At 36.3% G+C, this 13,516-nt stretch overlaps 1 protein-coding gene across 3 annotated transcripts in view; it reads left to right on the forward strand.

Moving 5' to 3' along the window:
* The window catches only part of LOC122340430 (cyclin-dependent kinase 16), a 38,275-nt gene extending 25,667 nt beyond the window's left edge, over positions 1-12,608 (forward strand). Inside the window, exons 7-16 of one of the 3 annotated variants that reach the window (XM_043234056.1) lie at positions 1,514-1,608; positions 1,694-1,756; positions 3,384-3,507; positions 3,614-3,734; positions 4,816-4,913; positions 5,304-5,409; positions 6,493-6,535; positions 8,070-8,160; positions 8,322-8,399; positions 9,848-12,608. In XM_043234056.1, the coding sequence (XP_043089991.1) occupies positions 1,514-1,608; positions 1,694-1,756; positions 3,384-3,507; positions 3,614-3,734; positions 4,816-4,913; positions 5,304-5,409; positions 6,493-6,535; positions 8,070-8,160; positions 8,322-8,399; positions 9,848-9,936 (908 nt within the window). In that variant the 3' untranslated portion in view covers positions 9,937-12,608. Of the gene's footprint in view, positions 1-1,513; positions 1,609-1,693; positions 1,757-3,383; positions 3,508-3,613; positions 3,735-4,815; positions 4,914-5,303; positions 5,410-6,492; positions 6,536-8,069; positions 8,161-8,321; positions 8,400-9,844 lie in introns of those variants that run through there. The other 2 variants (XM_043234055.1, XR_006250222.1) reach the window with 2 other exon arrangements.
* The last annotated feature ends 908 nt before the right edge of the window (positions 12,609-13,516 follow it).

The following is a 13,516-nucleotide window of genomic DNA, read 5'->3' on the forward strand; positions in this document are numbered from 1 at the left end:
CCAGGAGCTCTAAAATAATATGATAGTGATGAATGTCACTTTCCTTGGGAGAAACCAGACTCAGTTGTGGCCAGTTTCTCATCTAGGTGTTCTGGTCTCTTATGAAGATAATCTCTGGGTTCTGATCCACCATCTAGTTTGGATACAAACTGAGAAACAGAATAAGAAAGAAACAAGACTAATATTATGAGTAACAATGAAAAGTAATAATGAAATATAGAGCTGAGTATCATCAGCATAGCAGTGAAAGCTAACACCATGACTCCTGATAATATCTCCCAGAGGTAACATGTAAAGTGTGAAAAGTAATGGCCCCAGTACTGCAGAACAACCACCCAATAAAAATTTAAGTCTAACCTTGAGGAACTCCATATTTCACTTGTGAACGATATGATACCTCCTCATTTACTCTACAAACTGATAGCGGTCAGATAAATGCGATTTAAACGATTTCAAACTTCCACTAATGCCAACATAGTTTTCTAGTCTCATGTTTTAATTATACTGTGTTGTAAATAAAATACAACTAATTTTAAAAAGCCAGATATCAATCTCCTCACATTCTTTCTTACCTGCCTCTAAAAACATTTCTAAAAATGTAGACATGTACATCCATCATTTTCACATATTACTGCACAGTTTGTGTTGAATACAAAATCATTACATGTTGACCAATAGTGTGTTATAAGTAGCTGTCAGGCCATGTCAAAACATCTCAAGCTCCCCAAAATCACCTCAGACCCCAGAGGGTTAAACCGCATACACATAAACCAAATGCACAAAATAAAGTTAATAAACATCAAATGACTCCTTTAATGCATGTGTATGTAACAAGGAGTCCAGGGTACGGCAAGTTGAAGAATCCAAATGCTGATTTAAGCGAAGACTTGACTTAGATACCAACAGCAGTGACAAATGCAACATGATGGCAACTTATAGCAAACAATACAGGTCACATGACAAGAACCAACAACGTGAGACGGGATACATGACTAGAACAGACAGTTCTAAGCATAACACAAGGGAATCATATGACAGAACACAGACTTGAAAACATGATCTTGAAACAAAACCCAAACCTTACGTTACAGTATATTGATATCAGGATTATTTCTAGTAGACTAAAGTAACAGTGCCAGGCTCTAAGTGCAGAGAGTGATACATTTTTATGATGTTTTTGTTTAATCGCATCCGAAACAAACGTTTTATATATCTTTATTATGTATATGTAAATACACACACACATGCATGTATATATTTAAGAAAAAATATATTTGTATATTAATATATTTATGTATAATGTGAATCATATAAATGTAAATACATGTAAATATTTTCAAAATAGTGTGTGTATTTATATATGCATAATAAATATTAAAAGATGCAAACATATATAACATATATATATATATATATATATATATATGGATGTGATTAATCATGAAATAATTGCTTGACAGCACTAGTGTTTATTTATGTTGATTTGGTGTGATGATATTTCTCTCTTTATCAGTGTCTCTTCTGAAGAACTTGAAACATGCCAACATTGTCACCCTCCACGACATCATTCACACAGAGAAGTGCCTTACACTAGTCTTTGAGTACTTGGTGGGTGATGCGCATGTTTTATTCATCATTATATTTTAAATTTTGTCCACCTAATTTTAATTCATTGGTGCTCTGTCTTTTTCAGGAAAGGGACCTCAAACAGTATTTGGATGACTGTGGGAGCATAATGAGCATTTATAATGTAAAGGTTAGGGAGAAAACATATGTCTGCCAGCTTGTAATTTTAGACTTTACTAACAGGTAGGATACAAAGTTAAACTAGAGAGTGAAAGTAGCCGTCTACAAGCCCAAAACACTCTAGCAAAGAAACAAGAAAAAAAGGGAAAAGGTATACAAAAGAGAGAACAAGTGCCTGCCATGTAAAGGACAAACAAAAGCAAAGCCATATACACACATTAGCCTCTGTGAAGTCAAGTTTATTATATACATGCACACATTTTTTTTTTTGGAATTATATAGTTTACAGCAATAAAGCTAAATACTGTTGTTCATTAAGTTAAATGTATTTAAATTATAACAATTAACAACATTAATTACCATTATTTATAAGAGCTGCCAGTTGTAACTGTAACAGAATTACATCAACTAATCTGGTTGTTCAATGAACATTCAGAATAAGGTCATATAAACTCTATGAAAGGATATTTTGTGGCCACAGAAAATACCTTCTTTTTGTATCAATGCATTAGAGAATGTAGCAAGGGTCAAAATCGCTAAGGGACATTATTTGCAAGGCAGAACCAGAAACTCCTGTCATTTGTGCACAAAAGTTTTAAAAGTTTTTTTAACTAAATGCTAACTCACATAACTGAACACTCAAGCATAAATGCACTCATACAAAAAAAAAGTGCAAAGGCTTGATGGTAAACCATCAGGAAAAGCAGAGAATGAAGCTATAAAAAGTTAACCACCTGTAAACCATCACCACAGTTTATAACAGGGTCTGTAACTAATGCTAATGTTAAATGTATGATACTTGCATTACCTCATTGGTGAGGGTTCAGATGCAGTTTCGGATGAAAGTCTTGATGGTTTCAACAGTTTCGGTTTTACAAATCACATTTTTGGGGGTTTGAAGAGAGATGAATTCCAAAGATGTTCTGACTCATGATAATTGGGAGTTTCTTCCCAGGTGGGATGTGGAAAAGAGCTGAGTGAGAGATCTGCTGAGATCTGAGGATCTTTGGTTAAATAGAAAATCAAGTCAGCAAGGCCTGAAAAACTTTGGGCTGCAGAGTGGCTCACCTCATCTTCTCAGTGTTTAACATAACAGCAGCATGCTACAGCTTGCTGTCTCAAGGCCTGCCAAACATGGGTACGCTAGCTCAGACTTTTCCACCAGTGTGGAAGAGACCAGAAAAATATTGGCATTGGAGCAAGGCCTTTTTGATCTGTGCAGGTCACACGTCTTGAAGGTCTAACTGCCAGTAGTGTCTTGAGCTTTGGAGGGATAGTTTTATGACTCTTTGTCTCTAAGCATGGTAATTTGCAAATGTGCTGGATTTGAGGTTTATATACAAATTAATAAATCGATTAACACCAAACACTGCATAATTGAGGTGATATTAACTAGTAATCTATCATAAACATGCATAAAACATGTGAACTAACAAGAAGAAAGTCCATTGTTGAGGACATTATGTGCCTTACCAAAGTCAGAGTCGCTGCTGGTTGGTCGGGTGAAAGGGGCCTTAAAAAAATTATGTTTAAATGTAACAAGTTGCTGAATGTCTGATGGGTTAAATTGCTGCAAACTAAAGGTAAGCACCTGATATTGGAACGACTTTTATGTACTCTTTGTTGCTACCTTATAGATTTTCCTGTTTCAGCTATTGCGAGGCCTAGCTTATTGCCATCGGCAGAAAGTTTTGCACAGAGACCTAAAACCTCAGAACCTTCTCATCAATGACAGGGGAGAGCTCAAACTTGCTGACTTCGGTAGGCCCAATCGCTCACATATCCAAATACATATCATACTTAACAGAGACACATATGTAAAATAATTATACATTGTGAAGTTGAATGGTTTGTTTGTGTACTGTAGGTCTTGCACGTGCAAAGTCAGTGCCCACAAAGACATTTTCTAATGAAGTAGTCACTCTCTGGTACAGACCTCCTGATGTGCTGCTAGGATCAACAGAGTACTCCACCTCTATTGACATCTGGTGAGATGCACATACACACTTACATATTCAGTCCATTTGTAGGAAATATCATCAGTTCATTTTTGCAGTTTTTGCCGTTTTTGGTCAAATATTTCAGTCATCTGGGTGTTCACAGTGTCCAAGCAACTGTAATACAGGGGCCTGAAGTAGGACTAACACAACTGGGGCAGAAATTTTCAAGTCTTTGTTGTAAAAGTAACTTCGCAACTTATTCTAACCCTAACCCTACCAGTCTACTAATACTCTTCTAACACTCTAATGAGAGTTTTCATCGCATGCGATTCATTTGTGATAATGAAAGTGATATCTTGTCAGTGAAGTGGTTTATTTATGCATTTACAACTCAACTTTGAACAAAGTATCCAGTAGGGTATGTTTCAAATTGATTGCCTTTCATACTCTTGTAGCAAGCCTGGTTTAAAATAGCTGGGGAGGTTACAACACTCTCCTTTACAGCATGTTGTGTGTTTTCATACTGGAGATGGCAAGTGCTATGATAGAGCATATATGTTTGAGCCCAAGAGAGAAGAAACTAAAACAACACCTCCACAATAAACTGTGACATATTGATTCTCCTGATTCAGGCATTTCAGAAGGGTAGAAAAGAATAATTCACATTTTAAACTCTTTGATCAGGCTAGTCTTTTGTCGAAACTGGATTACAGAAATCTCATGCCTGGTCTTTCAGCAAGTTCCATCAAACTGCTACAATTAATCCAGAATGTGTCCACAAGATTAATCATTTATGAGCCAAAAAGAATGCACGTCACACTTCTATTCATCAACTTCCACTGGCTACCAATAGCATAAAATTCAAGGCATTGATGCTTGCCAACAAAACCACCTTTGGCTCTGCAGCTCTTTACTTTAGTTCACTACTTCAGACTTATGTGCCTTTTAGATGCTTGCATTTTGCAAGTGAACGACGTGTTTTATGTAAATTGCGAACACTAGGAATGAAATTTGTACAGTTGTGTCAGCCTGGATGTTACTTGAAAAGACTATTTAAAACCTTCAGATCATTTCTTGCTATACATTTCTCAAAAAGGCTCTTCCTTCTGCTTTGCTTTTGTTAATTTAGGGGTGTAGGTTGTATATTTTACGAAATGATCACAGGACGCCCCCTCTTCCCTGGCTCAACAGTGGAAGATGAGCTTCATCTTATATTTCGTATACTGGGTAAGAGCTGTGGTGTTATGCAAACTAAACTTTTAATAGCACTAACTAAATTAACTATCTTCATGTTTGCATATTATAAGCCAGTTGAGACTCAATGTTTTTATTGTGTTTGTTGTTACATGTTTGTTTGAATATGTACATGTTTTTGAATTATTTATTTTTTTTATGAAGTAAGGTGCAATGCGCTCTAAATTATTTTAGTAATGAGACTAATGTAATAACTGAGTTGAAACGTTTTATGCAAGTGTAATAATGAGATCTCATTACAGTTTGATAGGGTTTACAATGCCAATGCCTTTTTTTCTTTTTACTTATATCTGTAGCTGACTCTAATGACTTGGAGTGTAGTTGAGAGTCTGTTTTGATCATAATCTTGCATGTCATCTTCAGGTACTCCTACTGAAAAGTCTTGGCCAGGAATTAACACCAATGATAACTTCCTTTCATACAACTTTCCCCATTATGATGGAGAACCTCTGATTACTCATGCACCCAGGTGTGTATCTGTTGTTTTCTTTTCTTGCTTTTTTTAAGTTTATGAAATTCCTTTCTGTTTGGCAGCTGTTGTGATATTACTGAGATGCCCCTTCTATCTTGTTGGTCAAACCGCTCTGTCTATATTATGACAGGGAAAGGGCTAGGTCACCCAAAAATGAAAGTTCTGTCATTAATTAATCACTGTCATGTCGTTCCAAACATGTAAGAACTTTGTTCATCTTCGGAACATATTTTTGAAGAGCTCTCTGACGTTCTATAGACAGTAAATATGTTACTGTGATGAAGGCACAGAAACATAGAGGACCTCTGTAAAACAGGCTGTACATTAGGGGTTCAACAGTAAGTTTACAAAGCTATGCGAAAACTTTTTTTGCACAAAGAAAACAATAATAACATAATTTATTTGTTACTTAATCATTGATACGTTCAGTAGACAACACGAGCTTGCTGAACGCAAGCGACACTCACTATGCTGACTACGTCCAAATTTGCGGAAGACGTTAATTCGAGGGAAAGAATTGCTGAATAAATTATATTGTTATTGTTGTCTTCGCACACAAAAGTATTCTCATAGCTTTTGTTTTGGCTATATTTCTGTGTTTTGATCAAGGTAATATCTTTGCTGTCTATGGAGAGCTTTCAGATTCCTTCAAAAATATATATTTTTTTGTGTTCTAATGATGAAGCTTTGTTTCTAATGCCTCTAATTCTGCTTGAGAGAACTGGCTGAATGAACAAGACAAAAATGGTGTCAGTGCTGCCCATGAGCAAATGAAATATCAAAGCAATAAACCACAAACAAAAAAAAATAAGAAAGAGCTAAAAAGTAGTTTTGCTTTTGATAAAATAAAAACAAACACAAGTCATCTTTCCATTTCAGAGAGGATATCAAATGGTTAAAATTTACCATTTACACACATAAAACAGATTACTGCTTAGCTTTTTTCTGTAATGAAAATAAAAAGCAAGTGATTCAACCATAAATATATCAGTTGATAATTCATATGATATGACTACTAAAAGTTATTAACATTGAGACTGGAAAACTACAGATATATGTTTTGTGTGATTTGTTATGTAGGATTACCAATGATGGACATGATCTACTATGCCAGTTATTACAGGTAAAGTATGCATTTGATACCTTTGAAAAGAAAAAAAAAACAATGTACTAACCATTCTGGGTTTAAAAGACAGTGAAAAGTGGAGACAACCCTGCTGACCATTGTTGAAGCACTTCGACTGTCAAGAGTGAGCAGAAGATGTAGGGTGTATGGGACAGAGCTCATTCTCCAAAAAAAGACAGAAAGAAGAGATTTAAATGTGTGCGGGTGGAGGCTGGCTGTGGGTATGTGACGTAAGGAACTGGTTGCTGATGGCTGCCACCTTATCAGTGAAGAAGCTGACAAAGTCATCATCAGTCAGAGAAGAATAATCTCTACTAATGAGCTGGGGAGTTGAATCAGGTGTGTTAGATGAGGGAGACACAGTTACAAATGGTGTGAGGATCCATTTGCAGGCTTTTATTCGACAAAGGCATGGTCAAGCAGGCAGACGTCAAAAACACAGCAAACAGGAATATAGGAGGCAAGGCGGCAACAACAAAATCCAAAAACAGGCAGCAAACATTCAAAAAGCAAAGACAGGCAGAGTCAAATCCAGAGAATACCCATAGGGAAAAACAACAAAGAACGAACAAGGTTTATACTAACTAAAATGCTACATGTTAGTGAAATGCCTGCTTCAGAAATTGTAGTCAGCAAACAGGAAGTAGTAGCAGAGGAAGCGATCGTAGTTCATGCTAAGGTTAGAGCTCCTTCTGCTGGCTTGGCGTGAAGTTTTGCTTCATTGGGAATGTTGGGAATGAATGTGTAATCCAAGATGGTGGCGCGGCAGTAGCACTCAGTGGCCACTCCGGAACCAAAATAGTGTTTTTTGTTTGGGAGGGCAAAATGATGGCTCAGCCATAAGGGAGTGGTTCACGATATCATAGTAACAAGGTAGGGGTTTCTATCTGTGCCCTTGCACCCTAACTTGTGCCGGCCAGTTTGCTGAGTAGATTATTTTGAAAGCTAACTTTGGCCGCTGTCTTCTTTAGATTATCATAATATGTTAATGATCAGTCCAGGGTAATTCCGAGGTACATCGAATTTGGGTCATGTTTGATCTCCTGGCCCTTGAGGTAGATATTGAGATCCTATTTTGCTTGTGCATTGTGGAGGTGGAAGATACTGGATACCATCTTAATTGCACTGGGTTGGAATCGCCACCTACTGAAGTCTACCAACAAATCCATGTCCTTGTTCAGTACTTTCTTGACCTCATCAAATTTTCGAAGTTGGGTTCCAATGCAGATGTAATCAGGGTAAATTAATTTGTGGGACCATGTTGCTGGAAAATAATTAATACAGATGTTGAAAAGACAGGACGGAGCTGTTTTTGTCTGCCATATGTACTCGAAAATGTCATGGAGCAAGAGTTCCATAGCCTCTAGTACAAAATGCGGAAAAAGATAGTTTCAGACCATGTGATATTGCATTTGGCTTGTAGTGAACTCATAAATAGAATTTGGAATAAAACATAACAACGTTTTTTTTTATATATATATATATATATATATATATATATATATATATATTTTTTTTTTTTTTTTTTTAGTTTGAAGCACGGCAACGTATTTCTGCAGAAGTGGCTCTCCGGCACATTTATTTTAGAGACCTGGGAGAAAAAGTGCAGGACCTGGCTGACAGTAAGTATTGTATACTAGAAATAGTATAGTCTTATAAGCTCATTTTGTTTGTAGGATGTCACATTGTGTACATACATTTTGTGAAAGCATTTATAGTCATTCTTTCACAGCTGAAATGTCAATTATCTATATTAATTGTTTGTTCAATTCCGTCACTTTAGCTACCTCCATCTTTTCTGTCAAGGAGATCCGACTTCAGAAAGACCCAGGAAAACACTTCCCAGCTCAAAGAGAGTTGGGTGAGTTCAGATCTTTGCCTGGATTTTGAGTTTCAAAGGCTATTTTTATGGCTCCTCAAAAAAACGGATGAGAACTTGATTGATAAAAACATGATTTTAAATTAGGCAAATCATTGCATTTACTACAGTAACAGAGCAACAGTTATTTCTAGTTTACTGTTGATTCGCAAAGGTGCTAAATAACAGGCAGACAACAGCCAGCAAATCCTGCTACTGGAGGACCACCTTCCCACAGAGTATAGCTTCAACATAAAAGTTTTTGTGCATATTTTATGCCAGATTTACAATTCATGACGATTTTTTACTCGCCAACATTTTTTTTTTCAAAAAACCTATCAAATGCCCAAAATGAGAGCCAAATCAGTGCTCGTTCATGCGAGCGACAATCACGTAGAGAAATGCTGATGTGTCGTCGGTGCATGTGAGATATTTGACACGCTAGTCCTGTAGTGTGAAACGTGTTTTGACATTGATGACAAACAGCCAGACGGCTCTCATGGCATAAAGCTCACCTTCACCAGTCTACCAGTGTCAGTTTCTCTTCTGTGATCTTCAAAGCAGTATATCCGGGTGATTCCCTCTCCAGTGAAAAGACATTCCCTGTTATCAATCCCGATTCCTGTCCTGTCCAGTGCCCTGTGCACCCGTAAGAAAGTCATGTTATTATTTATATGTCTCTCACCTTTGCACTCCCACATCAATTCTGTTGGATTCATCTGACTTCTTGTCTATCACGTCAAAGTCATCCTTCGCAACTACATGAAGTTATGTTCAAGGGCTGCGATAAAAAAAAAAAAGAAAAATTTGATCTGTTTATTATTATTCATACTTTCTCGCCCTAATGATACTTTCGGTGATGATTGTGCCTCACGGAGACCCTGAAGTGAGAAGATTTATGTCTTGATTTTGATAAATAGCATGTTCATATAAATTATAGTATAAATATCAGGACTGATTTCAATAAGAGCACAGTTTAAGTTAAAATAGGGCTTTTGCGTTATCATGGGTTATAAAAGGGTGATATATTTTGGATTTGGGAGTCCCAAACAACAGGTTGACATGCATGCAAGGTTGAAAAACTTCCAGTTTCCTAAACTATGCATTTATTTTTACAGTATTTGTTCAGCGACTCCCAAACGATTCATTCAATTAATTTTGCCAAACCTCTCTGGTGATTGGTCGATTTCATTTAAAGCAATGTTTGTGAGCTTTTATCATTCCAAAAGTGGTCTGTGCACACAACAGGTGGGCGGACAATATGCTAATGTTTCCTTTTGATGTCAGTATGTAACGGCTTGGGACAAATTTTAAGACACTTTAACCCATTACAATACAACAGTTAATTTATTACACAATTAGCACAAGATTTCATCAACAGTGGTTTATTGAGAGCGATTTGTTCAAGTAATTGGTTTCTTTTTTTAATATGCCATTCTATATTTCAGCAGTGGTCCATCGAATGGGATCCGCTCCTCCTGAACACTTTCTTCCTGAAGGAGTAAATCATCTTCTACATCCTGCCCCGCTCTCTTCATAAATGTGCTCTTAAGAGCAAGCACTTTCCTTGCATTTCTTTGTATTTGTTTCTGTAAGTATCTTTTTATTATTATTTATTTGCACATTTTTTTCTGTATGTAAATATCTGTATAAATTGAAGTAGAGAACAATATGCACATTGATAGGCATCAAGCACCAAAGATGTGTAATGTCTGTGATGGAAATCTTAGGCAGCCCAAACAAGCATAGGGTAAAAAGTTTCTAGTAATGGCATGATCTCTTATGTCATAAAATGTAGTCTTCCACTTTAAAGTGAGGTTAAGTCAAATTCAGTACCAGCCATATTGGAAAATTCCCTTTCTTGGATTTTTGCTAAATGTTTAACCAGTTTTTTTCAGTTGGGTAGGGTTAGGGTTTTTCTTCTCTGAAAATGTGTCCAATGTTGACCATTTTTGAGTCCCACATCATGCCACTGTATTTGAAATGCATTAAAACAATAAAATGGCCTTGCCTGTCCAAACCAAACAGATTTGTATAATTCAGCAATCCTTTGGTAGTATTTCATAGTGAAGATGCCAAAGAGGAAGAGAAGCTACTTCTGAGTATGTATGTATAAGCTGGTATGTGTCTTTGGAAACATGGATACCTTAGCAGTTTCCCAAAGGTTCCACCTAGTGGTCTTTCCCGGCTCATCCTGTTTAAACATTGCAAGTGTGTTTCTTAAACAGAAGTCTGCGTTCTCAGTTTAGAGATCCTGTTTTGTGTCCTTCATTTAGCATGTTTCGAAGGCACCGAACTGGACCACTTTCATTATAGACAAAAAAATTGTTGAAGATGACGGCATTATGTGTTGTTAGAAATGAACTACCCACTATGTAAACTAATGGAAGACAGCATATAGCTGAAATTCACTTCACTGTATTCATAGAAAGTCATTTAATATAATGATTTATTTTTATAGTTTTTTTGGGCTGTGGCTGCAGGGGTGGAAATTGTTATGACGATGAATTGGATTATAAGATGTGTCCATCTGGAACAACAAAGACATAACATAATGATAGAAATAAATGGCAAGCACTATTTTTTTAATAAAGTCTATCAAATGCAGTGGCGTTTGTCACTATGGATTGCTGCTACAGTTAACTGCCTCAGTCAGATGTGCAGTGAAGCGACAGAGGCGTGAAAACTTAGTTTTCAGGTCACTTGTTGATTGAATAGATCTTAATTATGATTTCAGGAAGTCTTAATTTGGGGATGTTAAGACAAGATTTGAGATACAGCTTAATGTCAAAATTACACTTGGAAAGGTTATGATACTGTTTTCAATATGCCAGTCTGCTGTTTTTGTTCAGACCAATGTGGAAATGAATCCATGGTTTTATGCAGCAAACATGCAGCATATATTTATATCTTATTTAATTAACATAATCAATGACCATCTCATTTTATTATTGAGTGCTGAGGACTTGTGCTAGAAAGCTCACTAGGATGCAGACTTTTTGCTTAAGAAGCTCCCCATATTTGGGTCTTCACACCGTGACCTCTGACGATTTTCAGCAATACCAATACTTCTAGAGGCTTCGACAATTCTGTGGGTCAAATCCAAAATAAGCCAGTAGTTGTTTGGCGTTATTACCATTTTGTTTAATGTCATGCAATAATAGTCATGTCAAGTGATTTTTGATTGACTGATCACCCTCTTCAGCTCAGGGGAAGACTTATCAACAAAGTGTTTCATCTGAACTCAGATTGGGGTTTAAGTACCATTAGTGCACAACTACCGCTGAACTTGACATTTGATACGTAACAAAGAGCATGCAATCGACACTGAAGACAAAAACTCTAAGATTGGTTTTCTGTAGAAGCTAAGCATACGGTCATATCTGAAGTGTGGTGTTCATTTATACATGTAAATATGCTTAGTACTGGTTTCACTAATACACAGTCATGTGTGCACATATGCATACTGTGGTCTAAAAAATTGTTAATAATTGTTCAATTCAATCCTAATGTGTCTACCTAAGGCTGTGGAAGAGTGTGTAAGTGACCAGGGGCCTCATTTATAAAGCACGTATACGCTCAGATTTGTTCGTGGAGTGTTTCGCCTAAATCCATGGCAACACTTTTTTAAAATCTCTCTTCGACGTGGAAAAGCGCACAGTCAGGGTCTGAGCATTGTTGGAATATTGCAGTTTTCTGAAAATGTAAGCTGTTCTTGCAGCTTGCGGCTCTAAATTATGATGAGTAGTGATATTTAATGTTAATGACATTAACTAGGAGTCGTTTACAAGCAGAGAGTTGAAACCATTTTTTTTATGCGCAAGTTCAAGATCATTTGCAATTTATTGATTTTACATCTGAAAGAGAGGCATACACTTGTTGTGCATATCTGAGAAATGAATGCAAGATGACATTTAGGATCATTTCTGGGCAAGATTTTATAAATGAGGCCCCTAGTAACAAAACGTTGACTAGTTCAGTGTCAGCATACAGTCATTTACATGCACTTGCTCGAGTGCATCCAGTCTCATTGCAGCTCTCAAAAGTAATATTTTATATTTGAATATATATGTATGTATGTGTGTGTATATATATATATATATATATATATATATATATATATATATATATATAGGTTTTGCTATTCTGGTTAGATGATTCTGTATTTCATTGGCTCTGTACTCTACTCTGCACAATGATAATAAAGTTGAATCTAATCACACAAAAGTGTGGTGCTTTGATCCTAGGTGAAATCAGTTCGAAGCAGAATGCCAAAGGTGCAGTAAATGAACAGTGTTCAACAGGTGAACCAAGATGATAAAGAAAAGTGTATACACTTGACTGTGAGTCTCCTCACTGTTCTGTCTCTGTCAGGAAGAGATCCGTTAATACTCCACTAGGAAACTTAAACCTGATCAGAATTCAATGCATAAAGCAATAATAAAACTTACCCTACCACATTTTCATTTTCATGAGCATTATGGAGCAGCGTCAACCCTAACACCTATGTGCAGTGACGTCTGTTTCACAAGTAAGACCCAGGAAATCATTTATATGGACAAATGCATTAGATATCACTGTAGCTGAATAACAGAGAGATACAGCTGATAGAGACGTTTTGACTGATAAACTCACAAATGCAATGCAATACTAATTTACTATTAGGCCTTGTATCACAGTACGGGAGCACTTTTATTTAAAAATAAAAACATTTTAATCCTTAAGATTCGTATCAAAATTACACTGGGATAAGATTTGAATGGTTTACAATCACATTGAAAGTGTAGTTTGTTATAATAATAAAGGAGGACTCCAGGCACATTTTCAGTAGGACAAAAAAAGAGCATTTTATTTAACTTGTTAACCCATACCTAGGCTTGGGTGTCCGAAAATCTAATCCAATTCTCATATAAGATGCTTAAGGTCAGGAATCATCTCATCAAAATCCAAAATTTTGATTTGACTTTAAAAAATTCAAGCACAAGAAGACTCAGAAATGAGGGACAGAAATGGAAATGATTATGTCAGTTGGCACTGCAGTATTCATATACTATATTTAATAGCTGAAAATTACCTCAAAAATGACCTCTTTTCTAGCTACAGCTATGTCTTTGGCCATA

The sequence above is a fragment of the Puntigrus tetrazona genome, unplaced genomic scaffold (assembly GCF_018831695.1).
Source record: "Puntigrus tetrazona isolate hp1 unplaced genomic scaffold, ASM1883169v1 S000001055, whole genome shotgun sequence".
Lineage (NCBI taxonomy): Eukaryota > Metazoa > Chordata > Actinopteri > Cypriniformes > Cyprinidae > Puntigrus > Puntigrus tetrazona.